This window comes from Mauremys mutica, chromosome 3 (genome assembly GCF_020497125.1).
Source record: "Mauremys mutica isolate MM-2020 ecotype Southern chromosome 3, ASM2049712v1, whole genome shotgun sequence".
Lineage (NCBI taxonomy): Eukaryota > Metazoa > Chordata > Testudines > Geoemydidae > Mauremys > Mauremys mutica.
Genome location: NC_059074.1, coordinates 84,753,943 through 84,778,302, shown reverse-complemented (window position 1 = coordinate 84,778,302; position 24,360 = coordinate 84,753,943). Strand labels below are relative to the sequence as shown.

Below are 24,360 nucleotides of genomic sequence, written 5' to 3'. Positions count from 1 at the left end.
ATCTAGAAGAGCAACTACAAGGTGCAAGATTTCAACCTGGTTAAATCGGTGCAGCAGCCGAAGAGAGCTGCCAGCTGAGAGAAAGAGCCAACTCTAGGCACCTGCAATGCAATGGGCAGCCACCGAGCTATTAGGGGGCTCTGCATCCCCTGCCAGCCCCGACTGCCTTTCCAGCCCAGGCCGGAGGGAAGGGGATTCCCCTGCCCCCTTGCAGCCCAACGCCCGGGGCGGCACCTACCTTCACAGCCACCTCCGGGGCCGAGTCCACCGCCAAGGCCTGCGGGGCAGGGGCCGGTGAAGCGAGATGCAGCACCGCGTCCCGGCTGGCTTCCAGCGCCGAGCGGCGGGAGCTTCCCTCAGTGTCCGAGCCCGAGTCGGAGCCAGAGTCGGAGACACCGTAGGACGCGAGCGCGGCGATAGCGGCCGACATCTTAGCAAGGAGGAACCACGGGAGCAGTGACCCGGAACAAACCGGTCCTGTCAGTTACATAATCCTCTCCTAGATTTTTGTTTTTGCGACTGAATGAAAATTACTCAGATTCGATTTAGAAAAAAATAAATATTATTTATAATTTCTGCGTCTCTAACGAAACTTTTTGGGAAGCAGAATTCCGCTCCCATAAAGCTGAAGGAGGGTTTGCTCTTTCAGGACTCACAGCAAGGACTACAAATCCCATCGTGCAACGCGCCACAGCTGGGCAGGTCGGACTTGTAGCGTCCTGTAGGGTCAAAACACGATTCGGTTTTTCTGAAAAGGAAAACGCTGTTTCTCCCACTTTCAGCAGAATGACACGATCACTGCCTCTCTGACAAGTGACAAAGAATAAATATAGCAATAAATGCCTCAAAGAAAGCACTACAAAACAAGCAAACAAAAACCCCACAACCAAAACGAGAATGTCACTAAAACTAATGACCCCAGTCATCCATGGAAAGTACTGTGGGGTAGACATAAGCATAAAATCCTCTAACAGATACTGATTTTCCAAGCCTACTATTTCCACGTTATCCATAGCTCAAATTTGTGATGAAATCATTAAAAAAATGAAACTTGAATGACGGTTTTCGATGTTTGGGGCAATATTTTACATTTATCTGTAAATTATATACATACAATAGTCCCATAATAGGAACTCTACAATTCTTCCCCTTATTCCATTGCAGCCAGGGAACTGGACAACACCATTTGTCTAATTTTAACCTCCAGCTAAGGAAGCAGATGCCTGGGGTGGCCAATAAAAAGGGGCGGCAGTGCGCCCATTGTTGGGGCAGCAATTCGGCGGTCAGTTCTTCACTCCCTGTCTTCCTCTTCGGCGGCACTTTAGCAGCAGCTCAATCGGATTTTTCTGTTTCTTCCGCCCCCCCCCCGCTGCTTGGAGAGGCAAAAAAGCTGGAGCCGGCCCTGACACCTGCGCACCAACCCGTGGAACAGGCTGTGCGAAATACAGTAGGCGAACTCCAAGCACCCTTTTCTCTGAAACAGCCCCGCCCACTCTCTTTGGAGATGCCAGCAGCCCCGCCCACTCCCAGTCTAGCTCCTCCTCTCCCATTCCCATTGGCTGCCAGGAGCCGGCTTTAGAATACGTCACAATACCCGCGGCCCCTCCCCCTAGCTCGAGTAAGTGAGAGAGCGAACTGGACTATACCACCTGCCATATTGAGGGGGGTGTGTGTGTGGAAATGGGGGTTCCCTGATCCTCAACGCCACGGATGCGGGGGGAAGAGGCACCCACTTAGTCCCTGGGGGAAGCGGCGACGGCCGGTTAGGCGTTGGGTAAACAGCCCCCGCGTGCTTGGAGAGGGAGTCCGGGCCGGGGGAGAAGCCCCTCCTCCCACGCGCACACACGCGCCGCTCTGTGTCTATTGTGAAGCCTTTGGGGAGCTCCGCGCCGCTGCCCCCCCCCAGCTCGCGCCGGGTTCGGGTCCTCCCCCCTCCACAACGATTCTCTCCAGCGGGGAGAGGCGCTTGGAAGGAGCCGTTTGAACTTCGGATTCGTACAGACCAGGGGGCAGCGCGAGCTTCTGGGGCGCTGAGAGGGCGGGGCTGGTCGGCGGCATGAAGGTGTGAGAGGAGCAGCGCACGGACCGGAGAGAGTAAGTGCCCCGCAGCCTGCACCTCCTCTGCCGTGACCCGCGCCCACCCACCCACGGGGAGAGGGATGCCCCTTCATCGGGGCGAACTCCCTCCCCCCGCATGCAGCTCCTCCATCCCCACCCAGTGACACCTTCGCTGTCCCCCCATCGCCTGTGGGGTGGAGGGAGCAATAGGGCTGTGCCACTGTGGGCCCCCTCTCGCTGTCTGTAGCCGGTGGGGGGGTGAGCGCCGAGCCCCCTGCGGCTGTTGCAGGGACAGGTGTGTAAATTCCTCTCCCCTGGCCCGTGTGGGGGCGGGGGGGGGTGCACTTTTAGTAGCGGAGTGCGCCTCTTCACGCCCCCTCCCCCGCCTACTGTACAGTGCCCAGTGCGGAGCCGCGCTCAAGGGGCGGCGGGACCTTTTATTGTTGGGGTCAGTAATCGGGGGCGGGGGGTTCGTTGGCTGTCACAAGGTGCTAGCTACTATGTTGATCTGAAGGGGGTGGGGTTACCCTGACCCAGCCACCTCCGCTTAATTTATGTAATGGGGACTGTAGAGGCCAGAGGTGGGGATGGATGGTGGAGCTAGATGCGATTTGTCTTTTGAAGAGAAGCAGATTCGATCATATTCAGTGGAAATAGCTGCCCATTGAAAGATTGCTACCATTGTTCAGCTGTCGTGGAGATCTCGGCTGCCTGCGAGCAAAAGACCTCCAAACTGCAATCCTAAAAACATGTAGCGTCCGTCTCCTCCAGGCACAAAAATATCCACCCCCCTATGCCGATTTAGCTTGTGGATACACTCATTATAAAACGTAATAGCCTAAAGTAATCTCCATTTGTATATTAAGCATGTACGAAGTCCTTCTGGATCATTACACTTCATGTATCTGTGATTTCGTTTCATTTAGTTTTGTGTTTGGAATCAGAAGTAAATACAGTAATTAGATATTTTAGTTTGATTTACAACATTGGATTGTCAGTCATTCACATTTTTTAGCAAATGTTTCATTTTTAAAGGAAACAGATTGAATTTCTATGAAGATATCAACAGAATAAAGAATACCAAGTAGAAAATGGAGATAGTGAAGCTTTTATATTTATTAAACTTTGTCTTTAGATTTTTTTATTGGTCATTGCCATAAGGAAACCGTGCACTCTAGAACCAAGGTGGCAAAAATAACATTGACATGAAAATAACTTTGCAAGAGTCATTTTAGGGGAAAGTTCTGTATTTCCAGCATTCTGGACCTTTATTTTTTTTTGTTTTTGCCGTTTGAAGCGTACAACTTTTATTTCAGATTTATAAATGGACTCTTTATCAGTGGTGCAATAGCAATACAGGTTATGTGATTTACCTTACTTACACACCTGATGTGAGTCACCCTGTATGTGATTTATTCATTTTGAGAATGCAGCTGTCATTGATTCACACACTGCCTGCCAGCAATTGTTAGGTGATTCTATAGAATTGCATTCCTTATTTTCCTGGCATGCACTTACAGGGTGTTGTCTGTAGTTGCATGGTGTGGTTGTTGAAAGGTAAAGTATTTCAAGGTCTGTTTGCGAAACCAATCTTTAGTGTAACGTTGCTATTTAAATATTGTATCTCAGCTATTATGCTGCAAATGTTTCAGTTTATGTTAAAAGCAATATTTTATTATTGTTGAATCACTAGATTTAATACACAGAGTTTGATTTTTCTCATACTATAATAGAGGAAATTACAGCTTTTAGTTAAACTTTGTTGTGCTCAGAAATGATAATAAAGTGTAATTGTTTAAGGGTTTGGGGTGGATTCACAGTACAGCCTTTAGAATAATTTGCTAGTGTAAATTAGCTGTTGTCCATCTGCTACCACCAATGAGGTGTGTTCTTCAACACACTCTTCAGAATTCAAACAATGGGTAGGTATACACTTGTGGTGACTTGTAGAGTACAGATGTTGCATGTCCAGCTAGCATGGGTATAAATAGTGGTATAAAACAGAAGTTCTCAACCAGAGGTCCAGGGCCTCCTGGGGGGCTGTGAACAGGATTCAGGGGGTCTACCAAATTAACCAGAGAGCAGACCAGTGTTAGACTTGCTGGGGCCAAGGTAGAAAGCCAAAGCCTGAACTCTGCCGCTCGGATCTGAAGCCAAAATCCAAGCAACTTAGTTTCGTGGGGCCTCGGGCAATTACCCTGCTTGCTACCCCCTAACACCAGACCTGGCTTTTAATCTACTGAATATGCAGAACAACAGTTATTGTGGCACAGGTGGGCTGTGGAATTTTTATAGCATTTTGGGGGCCTCAGAAAGAAAAAGGTTGAGAACGCCTGGTGTAGGAGGTGAGGCACAGCTTAGGCAAGTAGATGTATCAGAACCCTAGGGTATGTACTCCTACATGTCTCTATATGCCCAAACTATGCCACCCACATCTACACTGCTGTCCCACTACCTCCCTAGTGCTGGAGACTTTTCCTACCTAATTGAAAGGCAGCAGGTAGAAGGCAGCAGGGAAAGACTCTGGCAGTGGGAAGTTGGTAGAGAGAGGCTCTGGCAGCCCCATGGAAGAATTGAACCTTTAGCGATGCTTCAAATGTTCTTTTTTGACTTAGCAAGCTGCAGTAACTGCAGTTCTATTACAAAAATGGTAGGAAAAAATTATATAGATGGAAAAGCACACAAATCATCTGAGCATCTAGTTTTGATTGAATAAAAGGTTACACATAAAAAAACTCTACTTGGGCTTGCTATAGAATCATAGAAATGTAGGGCTGGAAGGAACCTCAAGAGGTAACCTACTCTAGCCCCCTGCATTGAGAGAGGACTAAGTACCATCCCTGACAGGAATTTGTCCAACCCATTCTTAAAAATCTCCAGTGACGGAGATTCCACAACCTCCCTTTGAAATCTATTCCAGTGCTTAACTATCCTTATAATTAGAATTTTTTCCCCAACTATGTAACCTAAATCTCCCTTGCTGTAGACTAAGCTGATTACTTCTTGTCCTAGTTTCAGTGGACATGGAGAACCATTGATCATTGTCGTCTTTAGAGTAGCCCTTAGCATATTTGAAGACTTATCAGCTCATCCCTCACACTCCTTTACTCAAGACTAAATGTGCCCAGTTCTTCTTCGAGTGTCCTGTGCATATGCCTACTCTTGGGATATGCTGACTGGTGGGGCTGGGACAGTGGAAACTTCTGGTAGCAGTACCTGTTAGAGTTCTCATGCACTCCTCTCCCCTCAGCATTTGAGCATGTTCCAAAACTATTATTGCCATAGGAGCCGACTCTGTAGCACAAGTGCCGGCTACAAAAGTGCTATGCGAACGCCTATTCTCAATTTCAGGTGACATTGTAAATAAGAAGCCAGCAGCTTTATCTCCCGTAAATGTAAACAAACTTGTTTGTCTCAGCGATTGGCTGAATAAGAAGTAGGACTGAGTGGACTTGTAGGCTCTAAAGTTTTACATTTTTTTATTTGAGTGCAGTAATGTAACAAAAAAAAATCTACATTTGTAAGTTGCACTTTCATGATAAAGAGATTGCATTATGGTACTTGTATGAGGTGAATTGAAAAATACAATATTTTTGTTTATTATTTTTACAGTGCAAATATTTTTAATAAAAATAATATAAAGTGAGCTCTGTACACTTTGTATTCTGTGTTGTAATAGAAATCAATATATATTTTAAAATGTAGAAAAACATCCAAAATATTTAATAAATGTCAGTTGGTGTTCTATTGTTCAGCAGTGCAATTAAAACTGTGATTAATCATGTTTTATTTTTTAAAATTGTAGTTGATTTTTTTTTTTAGTTAATCGTGCAAGTTAACTGCGATGAATTGACAGCCCTAGTTTATACACTCCAAAATATTAGCCTTTTCCACACCTGTTATTGTTGCCTTATATTCAATTTGTTATCTACTATAACCCCCAGATTCTTTTCAGCTGTTCTGTTGCCTAACCAGTTATTCTCCATTTTGTAATTGTGCATTTGATTTTTTTCTTTCCTAAGTGCAATAGTTTGCACTTGTCTTTTTTGAATTTCATTTTGTTGATTTCAGACTAATTCTCCAGTTAGTCAAGGTTGTTTTGAATTCTAATCTTGTCCTCCAAGTGTTAGCAACCCCTCCTAGCTGGATGTCATCCACAAATTTTATAAACATACTCTTATCCAAGTCATTAATGAAAATATTGAATAGTATTGGGCCTAGGACAAAAGCCTGCAGGGACCCCACTATGTACATTCTCAAGTTTTACAGAAAACCATTGATAACTACTGTTTGAATATGGTCTTTCAACCATTCGTGCACCCACCTGATAGTAATTTCCTCTAGACTACATTTCTCTGTTTTGCTTATACTATAGGAATGTCATATGGGACTGTGTCAAAAGTCTTATTAAAATTAAGATGTGTTGCATCTACAGCTTCCACTATTCACTAAGCTGGTAACCCTATGACAAAAAAGGAAATTAGGTTGGTTTGCCCTGATTTGTTCTTGATAAATCCATGTTGGTTATTATTTATCACCCTATTATTCTCTAGTTGCGAACAAATTGATTGTTTAATAATTTGTTCCCATATCTTTTCAGGTATCGAAGTTAGGCTAACTGTTTATAATTTCCAGGGTCCTCTTTGTTTCCCTTTTTAAAGATAGGTACTATGTTTGCCCTTCTCCAGTCCTTTGAGGCCTTACTTATCTTCCGTGAGTTCTCAGAGGTAATTACTAACGATTCAGAGGTTGCTTCAGTTAGTTCCTTAAGGACCCTAGAGTGAATTTAATCAGGCTCTGATGACTTGAATACATCTAACTTAGTTAAATATTCTTTAATGTGTTCTTTCCCTCATTTGGTTGTGTTCCTTCCCCCTTATTGTTAATATTAATATTTTTAATTACCTGGTCAAAATTTATCTTTTTTGTAAAGACTGAAGCAAAATAGGCATTAAACACCTCAGCCTTATTGATGTTGTCTGACACTATCTTTCTTTCATCTTTCTCTTGCTCCTAATGTATTTTTAAAAGCTTCTTATTGCTTTTATGACCCTTGTAAGTTGTAACTCATTTTGTGCCTTAGCCCTACATGCTTGTGCTATTCTTTTGTATTCCTCCTTAGCAATTTGTCCATGTTTCCACTTTTTTTAGGATTCCTTTTTGCTTCATCAGGAGCTCTTTAATGATCTGAAGATCAAGATTGGCCTCTTACTATTCTTAGCTGTCCTGTCCATCAGGCTAGTTTGCTGTTGTCATTCATGTGTAGAGAGCAGTTGCTGTGTCTTGAGGTACTAACTGAATATTTGTAAATCAAAAAAATGCTTGTGTAAATATAGTATTTTTAAAAGTCCTTTTGTTGACTCTGGTACATTTAAATAAAAGCAAAACTTTTGCAACTATGACTCAAAAATATACCAAACTTTTCTTCATTTGATGACTAAGCCTATTATGAGGAGGATTGGATAGAACACTGGGTTGGGACTCAGGATACCTGGCTTCTATTCCCCACTCTTCCACTGACCTGCTGAGTGACCGTAGGCAAGTTGCTTCTTAAAGAAATAAAAAATGCTTGCACATGGGGAGGCAGAGTTGTACCGTATGTAATGATAATACATTGTCAAACAGTTACATTTCAAATACATTTAATAGTAACTTGCTATATCTCTTTTACTTTTGTTGTCCCCCTTCCTTGCTTCACTCCAGTTTTTTTCTATAATAGATCTTTTCCGTTGTTTTCAGTGTACGTTTGCTTCCTGTTCTTATTTTTGGTGGGGTTTTTTGTTTTGGTCTCTCCATCAATCCTTTACAGCTCTTTGTCTCTCTCATTTCCTCCTCTCCCACCACTTGATGTGCTTTACCTCCTTCTCCTCTATTTTCTGCTGCTTCTGCTTCCTCCTATAAGTCGTCATATTCTGCTTGTTTTGTTTTTTTTTCTAACTTCCCTATGAATCTTTCACCCATCCACTCATGCAGGTTCTCACCCCCATGTACTCCCTTGCTCCATCCACCAGGGTGGATTTGATTTAAATCACTAGTCAGGAAGACTCAATTTAATCATGGATTTCTGCATAAAAGTGCGTTCTTATTGGTTGTTATAACCTTAATACACATTCTTCACAACTCAGAGATGTAGGTTTCATTTTTACAAGGTACACACTATACATTTTTAAAGTGATTTATTTTGAAAACTTTTCAGATTAGTTTTACAGCTATATCAGAAAATGAATGATTGTTTGGTTATTTCATTTACCAAAGATAATTGAATCAGTTCACCTCCCAATGACTTCATAAATATCTATCTCCAATTGAACAGGTTAATCATTAATATTTGGAGGATTTGCTTGTCATGCTGGAGGGAACATCACCAGACAGACATTTAAATTGTTTTATTTAACTAAAACAACGTTATGTATTCTGGATTTTTTTCTTCAACAGCAAATATATAATATTTTAACAAAACAAGCATATGAATTTTTGAATTTAATTAAACATTCAAGTTTCTAAAAATCAGGTTTGTTTTTGTTAAAATTGTTTTAAACTAAAATAGTTAAATGAAATATTAAAGAAAAAAACAACCACCAAAAGTTAAATCGACTATGGCAGCCAGGTCAACATGAAAAACTTAAAATATTGGCTTCTGCAGCTAATTCAGTCGTCTTCACCTTCATTTTCCTGTTGGTTCATAATCTGGAAAAGAAACACAAGTTTTCCTGCTTTTTCAGGTCCCAAACAATTTCTCAATTTGGAATGAATTAGTCCAGAGGAAGAAAGTATTCTTTCTACACTAGCAGAAAAAGCTACTGCAATTAAAAGTGAGATTATCACTTCAACAGTCTCTGAATCCAAGTGCTTAAGTGACTTCCACCAGTTCACTGGGTGACATTCTTTAAAACATCATCGGCAAACGTATGTTTCTTGAATGGTTCACCCTTAGCTCTGAAGTTTATTATAGTTGGCATTATGGAGGGATGATTGCTGGATGTTCATGAAATAGCCAACTCCTCTTCTTCAGCAGTTAGTACTCAGTACCAGGGTCAAACCTTGAGAGTATCTGCAAGAAAATGAGCTGGAGATAGTGCTTGTCCAATTTTTTTTTTTTAAATACTTACAATTAAACTCTGTCATTTCATATTTCTCTTTTTAAGATATCACTCAGTTCCTTCCAAATTTCAACAGCGTCAGCAATAAAACAGCTATTTCCCTGTATTTTTTTCAAGGCTACAGAAATAGGCTTTAGGGTACTCAGCATGTGTTCAACATTTCTCTTAAGCCCAATGTTGAGAACTTTGGCTGTGACAGTGCCATCTATTTTTTCACAATTTTGTTCACAAACTATCATCAGATTAGGCCAGTTCTTGATACAGTGCTCAAAACAGTCCACTGCTGAGTTCCATTGCTCATCTTGTGGGAGAGTTAGCTTGGTTCCTCCCACTTTTTTCAGAGCAACTGCTGCAGAGTGGTTGTTACGGACGTATTTTGCAATTTCAACAACATTAGTCTTTATTTCTGGAACACTGAAGTCTTTGGCTAGGAGGTGCATCCAATGAGCATTGCAACCGTATGTTATTAGCTTGGGACTCTTTTCACTCTATTCTGAATTTCTTGTCATCTTGGATACATTTGCAGCATTGTCTGTGATCAAGCTGCATATTAGACATTTGGATTTTTTTCTTCACTGTTTGTTATAGCTTTCACTGCTGCTACTTGTAAGTATTCTCCTGCGTGTGCATTTCCTGATGTATCAATTGTTTCTGTAAGGAACATTCCCTTCTGTTGTCACACAAGGACATAGAACAGGATCATTGGGGACATTGCTCCACCCATCAAGCCTCAAGTTAACAGGTTACCCTGTAGACCTTTTGCACACTGCTCAATTTCTCTTTCATATACTTTATCCAGCAATTTGCCTGCGACATCTGCTCTGTGGGTGGACTGTATCCTGGTATCAATGACTGAACCATGTTAATGAAGTGTGGGTTCTCAATCATATGGAAAGGAGAGTTTTCATAAACAAACCGGGCAGTTTTTTCATCAATTACCAATTTTTGTAATCTGCTGATTCTTATCACAAACTTATCTATGGTTGTTTCTGGATGATAGACTTTTTTTTCTCTTTTTGCTACAGGTGATAGATATACTGTGGCAATGTGACATACATGATGTGACTGAAACACTATCATTGGCAGCTAACTCTGAAACTATAGAAAATGATGGTGATCTTGAAGGTGGATAGTCTTCATAATCCTGTATGTTGAGGATGGATTCTCCTAAACAAAATAAGTCAATGCAGTTATTTAATTACTATTACCATACTGCTCATTTAGTATTACTCATTGGATTCACTGACACTCAGTACTACTTTAAAAGTGAAATTGTAAAAGGAAGATCTGCCTATTTCAGCTATTGATTTTTTTATCACAACTGCATCTAAAATGATAATACCATAGAGTAACAACTATATTTTTTGCTCAAACATGAGAATTCAAGAATAGTCCAGAAGGAAGATGGGCAGTCCTTAAGAAAGAAGAATGACAAAAAAGTTTACCAACCTGAAGATCCTGCATATTCAGACATGTTCTTTTCATCATCTTCAACACAGCTTCCTCCTGAGAAGGAACACTTCTCATGATGTCGTTTCATTTGGGCAACCAGGCCTGGCATTTCTTTGTTGCACTGTTTGCATTTTGCACGCATATGTCTTACCCAAGGTAAAGGAACTTCATTTAAATATTTCCAAAATCTTTTACGGCCTGCTGCCATTACAGGTTTTCCCTTCTAGTGAGAGAATGGTATGGTAGATCTCAAATCAATGAAGGCTACACTCAGAAAGATCTCAAGACTTCTGGAATATGCTGCTCAAACAGTTTCACTTTTGGTTCTACTACCTGTCCGTCCCTTCTCACATTTATCTCCTGACTTCTTCTCCTTGTCCAGTTCTATTCTGCCCCCAACAATCTTCTATTCATTGAACTTTTTGAAACTTTGCACTTTTAGAGAGAGGTAAGGGATTGACTTTGTGTACAAAAATTTGCAGCGGGACAATGAGGTTGAAGTCTGTTATTTCTTACCTCTATTCATTATTTATTTATTTTAAAACATTTTTGCTGTTAACAAGCATGTTATTTCTGGAGAGACAAATCCACAGTTTGAGAACTGCAAAACTAAGCATCTCTGATGGTATCTTCTAGACTGAGCACTGAGTCCCATTCGGTAGATAGAAAGATTAACCTAAATAATCTATACAGAAGCCTGTGGAACCCCATAAGATTAGGTCCCTAATCCATGAACTATTGGAACTCATTTACAAAACTTTCTTAAACATTACATGAATATATTGTCTCATACTATAGAATTAGAATTTATAATCCTTATTCCATGATGAGATACATTATAGCTCAAAGATATCTTAAGTAAAACTATCTTTAGATAGGTTTTTTCCTCAAAAAGCATTTAATAAAAAAAATCCTGATTTTTTGTTTTTAAATCATTGAATTTTATCGTCCTTGCCATCCACTTAGACCCTTCTATCCACAGCTTGAAGAAGATACTAGATGCTCAACAGCCTGAGAACTAAACTAAAATATGGGACACCATTGTCCATAGACAATGCCCAGGTTTGCTTAAGCAGTGACCCGAGGAAAGTAAATAAACTGACAGTTTGAGACGGTACTGCTTTCTATATAATGTCATCTCCTCCATCCAGGCTTGTGTGTGCCATCTTTAGGTGAAGATCCAGAATTTAGAAGTTTGACTCATGATCATTGTGTGGCTGCAATGTCCATGGACAATAGCCTGATGAGAATCAGAGCCTTGTTTTTACCCCCATTCTCATATCCCTTCGCTGCTGAGAAAGTGCAGAGTGATGGAAGCCTTACCAGGCTGCGCTCCTTGGATCCTGTTCGGACTTCATGTTTTGAAACCTGGTACTACTTGTCTGATAAATTTGAAGCCTTTTCTACTTGTTGTTACTGCTGGAAGGAAGAAACATTTTTGTACACCCGATCCCTGCCTGCTGCAAAGATGGTGAAAGGTCTTCCTCAGCCTTTGGTTTTGGACTGAGCTCTTTGAGGCAGGGACCTGTTAATTGTCCGACGCAGATCACACCGTGCTTATGTGCAACACTGCTGAAGAACAGAACATTCTGGAAAATTATATCATTTGTTTAAAAACACTTCTCAAAATAGAAGTCCTCATCATTAGAGACCACAATTCTTCCACTGCATTCCACTGAGACTGCTCTAAGGGATTGATTCTGTGAGTTGCTAAGCACCACATAGGATCATGATCCAAATGTCCAGATTTTGGAACATTTCCTAAAGATGGCAAACACAAGCCTGGATAGAGGAGGTGACGTTGTATAGAGAGCAGTATAGTCGTAAACTCTTAGTTCATTTATTTTCCTGGAATCACTGGAGAAGCTCATTCTTAACTCTATTTTTCAAAAGCATGTGACCTAGATTTTCTCTTTCACTGTGTGTTTTCTTAACCTTCTGAGCTGTTATTTTTAAAATCTACTGGGGACAATGTCATATTAGAAATCATATTTCTAAAAATTAACATCTCTATCCGTTATCAATAACAGATGAATATCACTGAAATTGTCAAAAAATAATTTTTCACCACTGAATGAAGTGGCTGAGCTGCTAGCACCAATATGCTACCTTGCATTAAAAATAGCTACTATACCAGAGTATTGGATGGTAGCAAATGTAACTATTTTTAAAAAGGCTGTGTAGGGATGATACAAAGATTTATAGACCAGTAAGCCTTACATTTTTAATGGGTAAATTGAAGGAAAAAAATTACAGAATATAATTCCTGGAAGATCATGATCTGAGAGGGTCTAATCAGTGTTTTTTCAGCAAAGGAAAATTGTCTTGCTCTAATCTATTAGAATTCTTAAATGGGTCAATGAAGTAGTGGATAAAGTAGAACCAATTGACATAATGTATGTAAACTTTCAAAAGTCTTTTGACAGAGTCCCTCACAAGTTTAAGTTCTATGCTGCAGCTCTTTGAGATTCTGTGCTGCACCTCTCTCGGGTTGTTCAGTCTTACATTTATTTAGTGCTCACTGTGAATGTCACATTTGTAAAGAGCCACACTTGTTCATCTTCTTTGCTCATTTTTAAATGTAAACGTATGTCAAGGTGTATCCTACTGTAGGTGCATATAAACCTCATGCATATAACTGGAGTCTTTCTGAATAGTGGTGTCCATTGGGGATGTGCATGCTCCTGTCCCTGCTTGTGTTTGAGTATAAGGACATAAAGGTCAGGGTGGCTGTGACCTTCCCTCCCTTACTGTGCATGGTAGTAAGACAGAACAAGGGTCTGGCCTGCTAGTTCTTAGTGAAAACTAAATCTCTCAGAACTTGTAAATCTTCAGAACTCTTCTGTTCTACTGATATACAACTGTTGGGAACATTTTCAGTTCATCTGGACTGAAAGCTGATGGTCAGCTCTCCCTTCTCCCGGCATATATCCCTCCTTACTACCCTGCATCTCAACATGAGGGATTAAAAACCTGTGAACTTCAAGCCCCACCTATCCTGTGATGAGTTCATCATCATCATCATGGCAAATCCCAAAGGGACGTGGCCTCCTTGAAGATCAAATGCCTTCCAGATGGATCTCTGGCAAGATGGTGGTGTATTCAGTTTGTGTCCACCAAAGCTTTTGATGCCATGTGATCTATGGCCACATAGCAGTATTTCTTGGTAACCGTGCTTTGGAATTCATTGGTCTTTCCTTCTGATAATGACTATACTAAGAAAGCTGCTGAGATCAAATCAGTGATGATGGAGGCGATTGCTGGGTTTGCCTTTGTCTTCGAAGATCATCATTTCTGATCTTTCCTGTCACTTGATATTGAGTAATGATGAAGACAATGAGAATCAAAAATGTCACTCTGTTGTTCCTCGGCACCCACATTTCACTTCCATTCAGTAGATTTGGTATAACCGTGGTTCTGTAGATTCCCAACTTTGTAGCCAGCTTGAAGTCAAAATGTCCCAATAGAGCCATTGAAGGGCCCGAAACATGGAGGTAGCAGCTGTTACATACGTGTTCACATCTTGTGAGCATTCTCCAACACTATCTATGACACTGCCAAATATTTGACAGTTGGCACCTACTCAATTTGCATTATGTACTGAACAGACGTTTGGGTGCATATCTTTCACAGGACCTAAACTCAAACATGATGATAATGATAGTGAGTATGTGTCTGGGACTGCTAGGCCATATGTCAGTGTGCATATATGTGACAACCTTTACCGGATTTCACCTCTGACCCTCACAACTATGTCTGAGGTCAATATATTTCCCATCCTTGCATGACATGACCAAGCATGTCTTTTCTCCTACACCAGATCCTACAAGAACTTATTTGGTTGCAGGACCCGAAGAGCATACAAAAGGAATGGTACCCTTCTTGTCCCCTCCCCAATGATGCTGTTCATCCCAGCTGCCTCAGGAACAAATTCAAGTGCCCACCTCAACCATTTACAGTTCCAAGGGACCTGGTCCCAGGATGATTTGAAGCTGCATGTTAACATCTTGGAGCTCAGGGTCATCTGGCTAGCCTGAATGGTATTCCTGCCTGTCCTGTGGGGCTCCACAGTGCAGATTGTGACTGACAAGATATCTGCAATGCACTGCATCAGCAAGCAAGGAGGCCCTTGGTTATCCCCTCTCTGCCAAGAAACCATCAGGCTACGGACTTGGTGTCATTACCATGACATAATCCTATTGACTCTACAACTTTCGCTACCAGAAATACCTGGCGAACTTCTTAAGTAGGCACGTTGCAGCAACCACTCATGTTTGGTTACAAACATCCATCAGAGATGTGATATTTTCCCAATGAGGGGAGTCCCATGACAGATCTCTTAGCTATAAAGGACAATACCAAATGCTAAAACTTCTGCTTCAGAGAGGGAATGAGCCCAGGTTCCTTACCAGGCACCTTCTTGTTACCTTGGTCAGTCGGTCGGTCTGTCTGTCTAATCTACATATGCCTGATCCCCGGGATGATCTCCAAAGTCAGACGGGACCAGACCATACTGACTGTAATGGCTTCCTACTGGCCAAGATAGTTCTGGCCATCAGACCTCTTGCAGATATCTGTTCAGCCTCTCATCCAACTCCAGCTCTACCTCGACTTGAGAGCTCAGAATCACTGTCTGATATTGGATCCAGACCCACGGTTGTTGCTTTTGTTAAATTGGATGTTGGCTGGTTGAGCACTACTGATGGAGACTGTTCTTGACAATTCAAGAAATCGTGTAAAGCACAAAACCATTTACTTGGAAGACCTACTCCTCTAAATGGAAATAGTTCTTCTTATGCACAACCCAATATACCCTGGACCTAGTTGAGGCCCTGATACCAAAGATCCTTGACTATGTGCTGGACTTGAAACAAACTGGTTTGACTCTTAGCTGTGAGATGAAACTTGAAAGCTCTATCAGCATTTTATGCTTACATACTCACACTATCTTTTCACATCTAGTGGGATCTTGACATCATCCTCTTGAAACTCATGGAGCCTCTGTTCACGCTGATACCAAATTGTTCAGTACATCACCTGCTTAAGATAGTCTTCCTACTACCTATCGCTTTGGACAGGTGGTCTAGGAGTTTCACTTAGATCAATCAATTAACCTGCTAGTTTTATTGAAACCAGAACTGATACTGAGAGAGAAAAAGCTACATACTTTGGACATTTCAAAACCCTTGCTCTATTAAATTGACAGGACTAAACCTTTCAGGCTGTCTCCCTGCCTCTTTGTGGCTGTATCTGGCTCATCAACAGGTCAGACCATTTCATTACAGAGGCACTCTAAGCAGATCATGCTCTGCATTTCTCCCTGTTATCAATTAGCTGGTGAGCCTTATCAAGTCATACATTGCCAAAACATAAGCAGCATTGTCAGTCTGCTTCAGAAACACTTCTGTAGCTGAGATCTTTGGAAGTTTTGTTAAATGTTTTGCTTTTGACATGATGGATAGGTTGATGCCAAGTTTGGCAGTGCAGTATTTCAACCTCTGATTGATACAGCTGATACTCCTCTTTCCCACTATCCAGAGTGCATGCTGCTTGCTTGTTGCCTCCAGTAGGGATCCACACTGACAAATATTCAAAGAAAGTTACTTACCCTACAGTAATTGTGTTTCTTCAAGATGATGTTGTCAGTGTGGATCCTACAACCCATCCTCCATCCCTGCTTTTCAGAATCCTCAGCTATGCAGGCTTTGTATTGGGAGGGAACTGAGTGAGGGTTGTGACCCTGTATGGGAGTATGAAGAGGCAATAGGGCATGTGGGCAGCCCTCACAGACACTCAATTAAAAGACTCAGGGTGTGCATGAGGCGTTGGTGCACCTTCAGTGGGATCCAGGTTGAGTACAGCATCTTGAAGAACCATAGTTACTGTAGGGTAAATTATCATTCTTTAATTCAAATGATATAAAATCTATAAGTAAAAAGATGTCAGTACATAGCAATATAAAATCTCAGTAATTAAATACGCTGCTACCTTGATATAACGCCACCCGATATAACACGAATTTGGATACAACGTGGTAAAGCAATGGTCCGGGGGACGGGGCTGTGCACTCCGGTGGATCAAAGCAAGTTCAATATAACACGATTTCACCTATAATGTGGTAAGATTTTTTTGGTTCCTGAGGACAGCGTTATATTGAGGTAGAAGTGTATTGGTAAAATATTTAGTAAGAAAGAAGTCAAGCACCTTTTTAAAAATAAATTTACTGAGAGTTGTGCTGGTTCACTGGAAAATGTTAGACAAATCTGAGCACTGAGAACGGTAAAGGGGAACAGAGCAACAGAGTGTAATGAAAATCATTGAGAAAAGACACTTTAACACTTCTGGCTATTTCAGGTGTTGTCTAACTTTTTGAAGAGCAAATTTCAAATCTGAGCATGTTGTAGTGAATGTGTTAATTATCACAGAAGTGAAGATGGGGCTTTGTAAGTGTAATTATGTGCAAACCAATTTAAAAAGTATAAATCTGTAAATCAAATGAGGCTAGCTTTAGTTGGGAAAGCAAGAACAGCCTCCTACTGTGTTTAGAATGTAAGGAACCCGGTGGGATGGGGATTGACTGTGTGCATATTTTGTGTTGTTGTGTGTGAGTATCTTATCATTATCCAACGTTGTTCAAAGTTTGTTTGATTAGTAAGCTTAAATATGTAAATTGTGCATAATTGCATGCAAATATACTGCTGGTTTTTTATTTGTGTAGTTTAGAAGTATTCTGTTTTAGAAAGGTTTCAGAGTGGTAGCCGTGTTAGTCTGTATCAGCAAAAACAACGAGGAGTCCTTGTGGCACCTTAGAGACTAACAAATTTATTTGGGCATAAGCTTTCGTGGGCTAGAACCCACTTCATCAGATGCATGAAGTGAAAAATACAGGAGCAGGTATAAATACATGAAAGGATGGGGGTTGCTTTACCAAGTGTGAGGTCAGTCTAACGAGATAAATCAATTAACAGCAGGATACCAAGGGAGGAAAAATAACTTTTGAAGTGGTAAGAGAGTGGCTCATTACAGACAGTTGACAAAAAGGTGTGAGTAACAGTAGGGAGAAATTAGTATTGGGGAAATTAAGTTTAGGTTTTGTAATGACCCAACCACTCCCATTCTTTATTCAGGCCTAATCTGATGGTATCCAGTTTGCAAATTATATCCAGTTCTGCAGCTTCAAGTTGAAGTCTGTTTTTGAAGGCTTTTGTTGAAGAATTGCCACTTTGAGGCCCAGAGAGACTGAAGTGTTCTCCTACTGGTTTTTGAATGTTCTGATTCCTGATGTCAGATTTGTGTCCATTTATTCTTTTGCATAAAGACTGTCCGGTTTGGCCAATGTACGTGGCAGAGGGGCATTGCTGGCACATGATGGCATATATCACCTGGACATCTACCAATGCATCTGATGAAGTGGGTTCTAGCCCACAAAAGCTTATGCCCAAATAAATGTATTAGTTTCTAAGGTGCCACAAGGACTCCTCGTTGTTTCTGTTTTAGAAAGTTTTCCATAAGTGATGACTATCCTGAAGATGGAAATTCTTTACTGTTAGACACAGTACTAATGTGCTTTGTTTAAATTTGTTTTTACGTGGATTGGATAGTTCAGGGGGTGGTAACTGTCTAGTTTGAATCCACTCCAGGTTGATAGTGGTTGAAAGTTGAAAATAGAGCTTTTTCGTTGTCTCAGTACAGTTCCCAATGGATGAGTCTCCATGTTATAAAAACCTCCATCACAATTGGCACTAATTGTCATCATTTGTTTTAGCAGAGAGGCCAAAGACTGAATGAATACAGAGGTTGAATTAGCCTCTTAGACATGGTTATACTACGAGGCTTTTAGTGACATGGCTTTGCCGCTACAGTTGTACCACTAAAAGGCACGCAGTGTAACTGCTGTTTGTTGGCAGGAGAGAGCTCTCTTGTTGACAAAGTGCTGTTTACACCGGCACTTTGTGTCGGTAAAACTTTTGTCATTTTGGAGTGTGGTTTCTTTTAACACCTCTGAATGACAAAAGTTTTGCTTATGAAGTGCCTGTGTAGTCAAACCCTTAGAAGTGTTTGCTCCTGGGTGAGAATGAGGGACATAGTTGAAGGAGAATCCTGTATTGCTTTACGCTTTTCTTTTTCTCTCTTTTTTTTTTTTCTTTTTTTCTTTCTCTCTCTCTCTCTTTTTTTTTTTTGGGGTATACTAAGGAGTTGTATCCTGAACTAATTTGTCTGACAGTGTTCACAAGCAGAAAACTCTCAATTTTTTTTGTCATGTAAATTTTTCTTGAACTAAGAGGCTCAAAAATAATTGTACATACTCATAATGTTTTGAGCTTTCTCTTAATCTTATTTTGCATTTGTGCTTAGTTCTTTTTTAAAGAGAGATTGATTCTCCTTGACTGGTAACAATTAAAATGTTGTTTTGTAACTAAATATAGCCTTTACACTAAATTTGGTACTTTTTGCTAACCAGGGAGGATACACTATATCCATTCACATTTATTTAAGCAGTTCTACAATTTAACAGACATTTGATTCAGATTCTGATTTTTTTATTGTTAGAAATGACATTTGCCATTTTTTATTTAATAGGAGGTTTTTACTCGTGATTTGTGCCTAGCTGCATTTGATTGAAAATTGGAGTTCAATTAAAACCAGCATTTTGAAATTGTTAGCTAAATCAAATGACCTCATGTGCTGTATCTATCTGGGGTGGGGAGGGGAGTAAGTTTATTAAAACATGTCTTGTATTTCAAACTAACTGATTTATTAAACAAAGGAAGAATTATCTGTGGTTAGTTATTTGAACTGATTATTTCTGTTCATGATGTCCATTATGATTTTATAGTTAGTAGGTCTCTCTGATACACCTAATTTTTATTCATAGGTTGGAAGAGAAAGATAAGCTTTCTCAACTTGGAATGAACTAGTCATTGAACTGATCTAGTTGGTTTCAGGTACGTTGCCAGTGGCTTCCACCAATTCAAAAGTTTGCTGCCAAAGTGTTAAAGAAAGTCAGACATGGCCTGCTTGACTCATGTTTTATTTAAGTGATTTGTAATAAATTATAAGAAGTTTGTCATAATTTCAAATTTAATTTTAAATAATTTTTATTTTTAACAATAGTCATATTTAATTTAAAATCAAAATCAAATTAGTTTTTTTTTTAAGAATCTGATTGTTAAATTAAAAATAAATTTTTATCTACCCTAGAACCCTCAAGCCATGTCGAAGGGCATTGTTTGGATTTTCTACCACAGTATTCGTCTCAGTTTCTGAAAGAGATGGCTGGACTTCTAATCAGAGCATTGAACCTGGACCTCACTAGTGACAGCTCCTGCCATTCTTTTGTATTTACTGCTGGCCAGTTGGTTTAAAGTTCTCACTAGTAAATGTCTGACAGATTTTCAAGTATAGACATTTGGTATGTCCAATATCTAATATCTCTTTTTCCAACTGAATTAAATTAAAATATCAATGCAAAACGTTTTTGAAAATGCTATTAAAGTACTCTGCAAACATAAAATATACTTCATTTAAATCAAAATTATTAGGGGGTTGATCACCTACTTATATTTTGTAACTAATTTTTATTTTTGAATGTGAAATAATAAAAGAATATCAGAACCATGCTTTATATGAAATGGGAAGCTTTTTTTTACCAATTTCTAAAACTAAAAGATAAATTTATGTGATCTAAATAATTTGCTACCGATTAAGCAACATGCAAAACCACATGGACATAGGGTCTGAAGTTAGGTCCATTTAAATGTATTAAAATACTTCGGTTCAAAGACACTGGAGTCCCTCCTGAAACTTGAGGGTGTTAGATGCTGTAAAATATGTTCTGGGATTTTTTGGCTCGGTCACTTCCCTTATACTACACCTCTACCCTGATATAACGCGACCCGATAGAACGCGGGTTTCCATACAGCACGGTAAAGCTCTGACACGCTGCTCAGAGCAGCGTGTTAAGGGTTTCGGGCCAGGCCAGGGCTGAGGTGTTTGATAAGGGGAAGAGGGTCTCGGGTGCGGTAAGGGGCTTCCCCCCCCCCCAGGATCTGGGGGGCAGGAGCTGTGGGAGGGCACGTTTGGGGACCCTGCAGTCCCAGAGTGGCCTGGGGTATTAGCGGGGGGCTGGGAGCAGCCCGCTCTGCCTCCCTCGCCCCGGCCCCAGCCCCAGCCATGTTGCTCAGGGGAAGAGGTTTGGGGAAAGGGATCGCGCCCCCCTCCCCCTGCACTCACCAGCAGCAGCGGAAGTGGAGCAGCCCAGCCCCAGCCCGCTCCACTCCACCAGCTCCCAGCTGCAGCACTCCGCTTCCTGCCACAGGTGAGTATGGGGGGCGTCCTTTCCCCAACCTCCCTGCACTTACCTGCAGTGGGAAGTGGAGCGCTGTGGCTGGGAGGTGGCAGAGTGGAGCGGGCTGGGGCTGCGTTGCTCTGCTTCCTGCCGCCGGTGAGTGCAGAGGGCGTCCTTTCCCCAACCTTCCCTCACTCACCAGCGGAGGGAAGTGGAGCAGCCCAGCCCCAGCCAGCTCCACTCTGCCAGCTCCAAGCTGTGGCGCTCCACTTCCCGCCGCAGGTGAGTGCAGGACCTTTCCCCAGCCGCCCCCCAGTGACATGGCTGGGGCCGGGGCAAGGAAAATGGAGCAGGCTGGGGCCGTGTCATTCCGCTTCCTGCCACAGGTGAGTGCGGGGGGGCATCCTTTCCCCAACCTCTCCGCACTCACTGATGGTGGGACGCGGAGCGCCGTGGCTGGGAGCTGACAGGGTGGAGCGGACTGGGGCCAGGCTGCTCCACTTCCCACTGCTGCTGGTGAGTGCCTGTCAGGGGATGGGGGGGGGTGGATAGGGGTCGGAGCAGTCAGGGGAGAGGAGGGTTGGGTAGGGGGTGGGATCCTAGGGGTGATTAGGGATGGTGGTCTCTGGAGGGGGCGGTCAGGGAACGAGGCGGGGGCAAAGCAAGCTTGATATAACGTGGTCTCACCTATAACACGGTGAGATTTTTTGTCTCCTGAGGACCACGTTATATCGGGGTAGAGGTGTATACGTTAAAATTTTAAGCAGGGTAGTTAGTGAGTTTCCTTTTAAAAAATAAACAAACAAACAAAAAAAACCACTGATGCTGTGCCCTGACATTTTGCTCTTCAGGAACAAAAGTGGCAGATGCATTAAATTTTCAAATATTTAAACTAAAATAGAATCTTTTAATCTGGAGAGTCTTAAATACAATATTCATAGAACCATTTCTCAGGCCAAGAAACCACTCCTTTTAAGTGCACATAAGTGGATATAACGCGGTAAAGCCGCTCCCCCGCAGCAAGCCTGGGAGGGAGAGGGGAGAAGGGGAATTGTGGCGCTTGGGGGATGTCGGAGGTGGAGTGATGGTGAGCTGGGGCAGGGTGCAGTTCCCTGTCCACCCCCCCACCCCCGAAGAGTTACTCCCCGTGCCCGCCGGCCCCAGGTCACCTCCGCTATCCCCCAAGCACGCCGCTACTCGCTTCTCCCTCCCAGCGTGCACTCGGGAGATGGCAGCGGTGGAGCGGAGGTGAGCTGGGGTGGGGAGCAGTTCCCAGCGCTGCCCCCCCCTCCGGGTTACTCCCCGCGCCCGCGGGCCCCAGCTCACCTCTGCTCCGCCTCCTCCGAGTGCCGCTACTCGCTTCTCCCTCCCTCCCAGCGCTTTCGCGCGGCAAGCCTGGGAGGGAGGTGGAAGGAGGGAAGTGCGGCGCGCTTGCGGGAGGAGGCAGGCCAGGGATTTGGGGAAGGGGCAGAGTTGGGGAGGGGGCACAAGCAAATTTTCTGCCCTCGGCCCAGGCCTTGTTGGCCTAGGCGATAATACACTGCTGTTACAGGGTCTAAGATGTTGACAACTTAAACATCAGAAGGCTATTCAAGTGCTCATCTGCCAAATATTTTTCTCATGCAATGGGAATAAATAGAAACTCTCTTATTCTGTTTCTGTGAACTTGTTGCTGCTGAAACTAAAGATTCAGTTTAATGGAATATCTTATACAGTGACTGTTTTAGTAAGAAATTCAAATTTTTTGTTTGTTTGCCTCTGCACATTAGTAGGTCTTTGATATGAAGGCTGCTGAATATCAGTTTAATTACATAGTATTAGAAAACCTATAGATTTATAGAATGTAGTTTAAAATATGAGTTATCATTGTCTTAAAACAGCTTACTGGATAACTTGTCAGTTTCACAGCATGATGTTAAATACCTTGAATACTTAGTAGGGGTCAGGCAATTCCAGCAATCACACTGTGTAAGTGAACCTGAATAATGACAATCATTGCCTTGCTTGACAGGGGAATGAGGATCATTGCAGCCTGGATTCATCAATATTTCAGGCCCCTATATAGACTTTTCTCTCTCTATCAGATCCTGAGTTAGGATGGATTTTGTTTCTCTGCCATTGTCCTCCACCCTGTCCCCAATCCTGAATCCATACTATTACTTCTAAGTGAGGGAGCCCAGCCCTCAGCCAACCAGTTTTCAGCTCATACTCACTGCTCCATGAATAGGGCCCTGATCCCAAGGATCCTGCCTTAATATGTACTTGTTGTTTAGACAGTGTTTGTTTTCAGTCATTTCCTGAATTAGCTTCAGTTAAGGATTCTCACTACACTTTTGACAGTGTTTTTTTTTAATCTGAGCTCATGTGGTAGAAGAAGGAAATGTCTAATGGGGTCTCATCAGGTATTTAAGTCAATACATGCGTATCAAAAGCTACTCATGTCTTAGAACTTTTAATGACTTGTTGAACTTGACTGACTCTTGATATGGCTGTACTGATTGAATGGGGCAACTCACTATTTATCAGATATCTTGAAATCTTGTTCAGTGGTAGAGGGGAATTAGAGAGATGGCAACTGCAGCAAAGTGAGAGTGGAAAGTAAGTTCTGGAGAGATTCTTCCCACATTTCTGCCTAGATTATCAAAGCTCTAGATATGTCCTTATGTTGCCAGTAATTTAATAATTTAGTCTTTTTGTTTTAAAAAATGTGCCTGTGTACTAGGATTGAGAGCCAGGCCTGGGAAGGGAATGTAATATTGAGGCACAGGTAGGAGAAAAGAACAATTAATAAATTCCCTCAAGACAAAAAAAACAAGAATTAGTACATTTTTCATATGAAGTTATCAAAGTGCTTTACAAAGATGGGTAAATTACATCTCTACTTTACAGATAGGGGAAATTGAGGCATAGAGTTGACTTGCTCAAGCTCATATACAGGTCAGTGGCAGTGTGTCTGTTCATACTACACTTATCACTGTAAATCTGAGACCACATCTACGCTACAAAGTTTTTCTGATGCAAGTTACACTAATTGCAATGGCTGTATGCTGATGTATCACTTGTGCATGTGCACACTTGGAGTGCTTGTGTTGATGCACTGTGTAGTGCATCATGGATAGGTAGGTATCCTAGTGTGCAACCCACCACTGTTCAGCACACTGTCTTTTGGTTAGTTTTGGCAATACATGGTGCGGCGGAACCGAGTCTTGCAGGTGTGACTGGTTAGCAAGGAGTGAACTTCCCATACTGCAGTGTTCTCCATCCCATAATATCTCTATTCCATAATTTTTGCACCTATATTCAATTTCTCACCAAGCTGCATGGGACTTGTTGCTGTCTCCCATCTCTGACAGAAGCATGGAGCCTGCACAGCTCTGCACTATTTTCATGAGTGTTGCAAGCACTCACGATCCTCTAGTATTTACAGAGCTGCAAGAAGAACTGTAAGGAACATGATGCGTT

General features: G+C 41.9%; 2 protein-coding genes across 8 annotated transcripts in view; one reads left to right on the top strand and one right to left on the bottom strand.

Moving 5' to 3' along the window:
• Nucleotides 1-1,467, bottom strand: part of CDC40 (cell division cycle 40) — a 51,269-nt gene extending 49,802 nt beyond the window's left edge. The window contains exons 1-2 of one of the 4 annotated variants that reach the window (XM_045011776.1): nt 1,422-1,434; nt 657-806 (exon numbers count right to left, since the gene is read on the bottom strand). In XM_045011776.1, coding sequence (XP_044867711.1) covers nt 657-677 — 21 coding nt within the window. In that variant the 5' untranslated portion in view covers nt 678-806; nt 1,422-1,434. Of the gene's footprint in view, nt 1-238; nt 536-656; nt 1,053-1,114 lie in introns of those variants that run through there. The other 3 variants (XM_045011777.1, XM_045011774.1, XM_045011775.1) reach the window with 3 other exon arrangements.
• Nucleotides 1,468-1,609: 142 nt separating this feature from the next.
• The window catches only part of WASF1 (WASP family member 1), a 187,361-nt gene continuing 164,610 nt past the window's right edge, over nt 1,610-24,360 (top strand). For 3 of the 4 annotated variants that reach the window (XM_045011779.1, XM_045011782.1, XM_045011784.1), the window contains exon 1: nt 1,610-2,094. The gene's annotated coding sequence lies outside the window, so the exon portion shown is untranslated. Of the gene's footprint in view, nt 2,095-19,485; nt 19,556-19,811; nt 20,023-24,360 lie in introns of all 4 variants that reach the window. The other variant, XM_045011778.1, reaches the window with a different exon arrangement.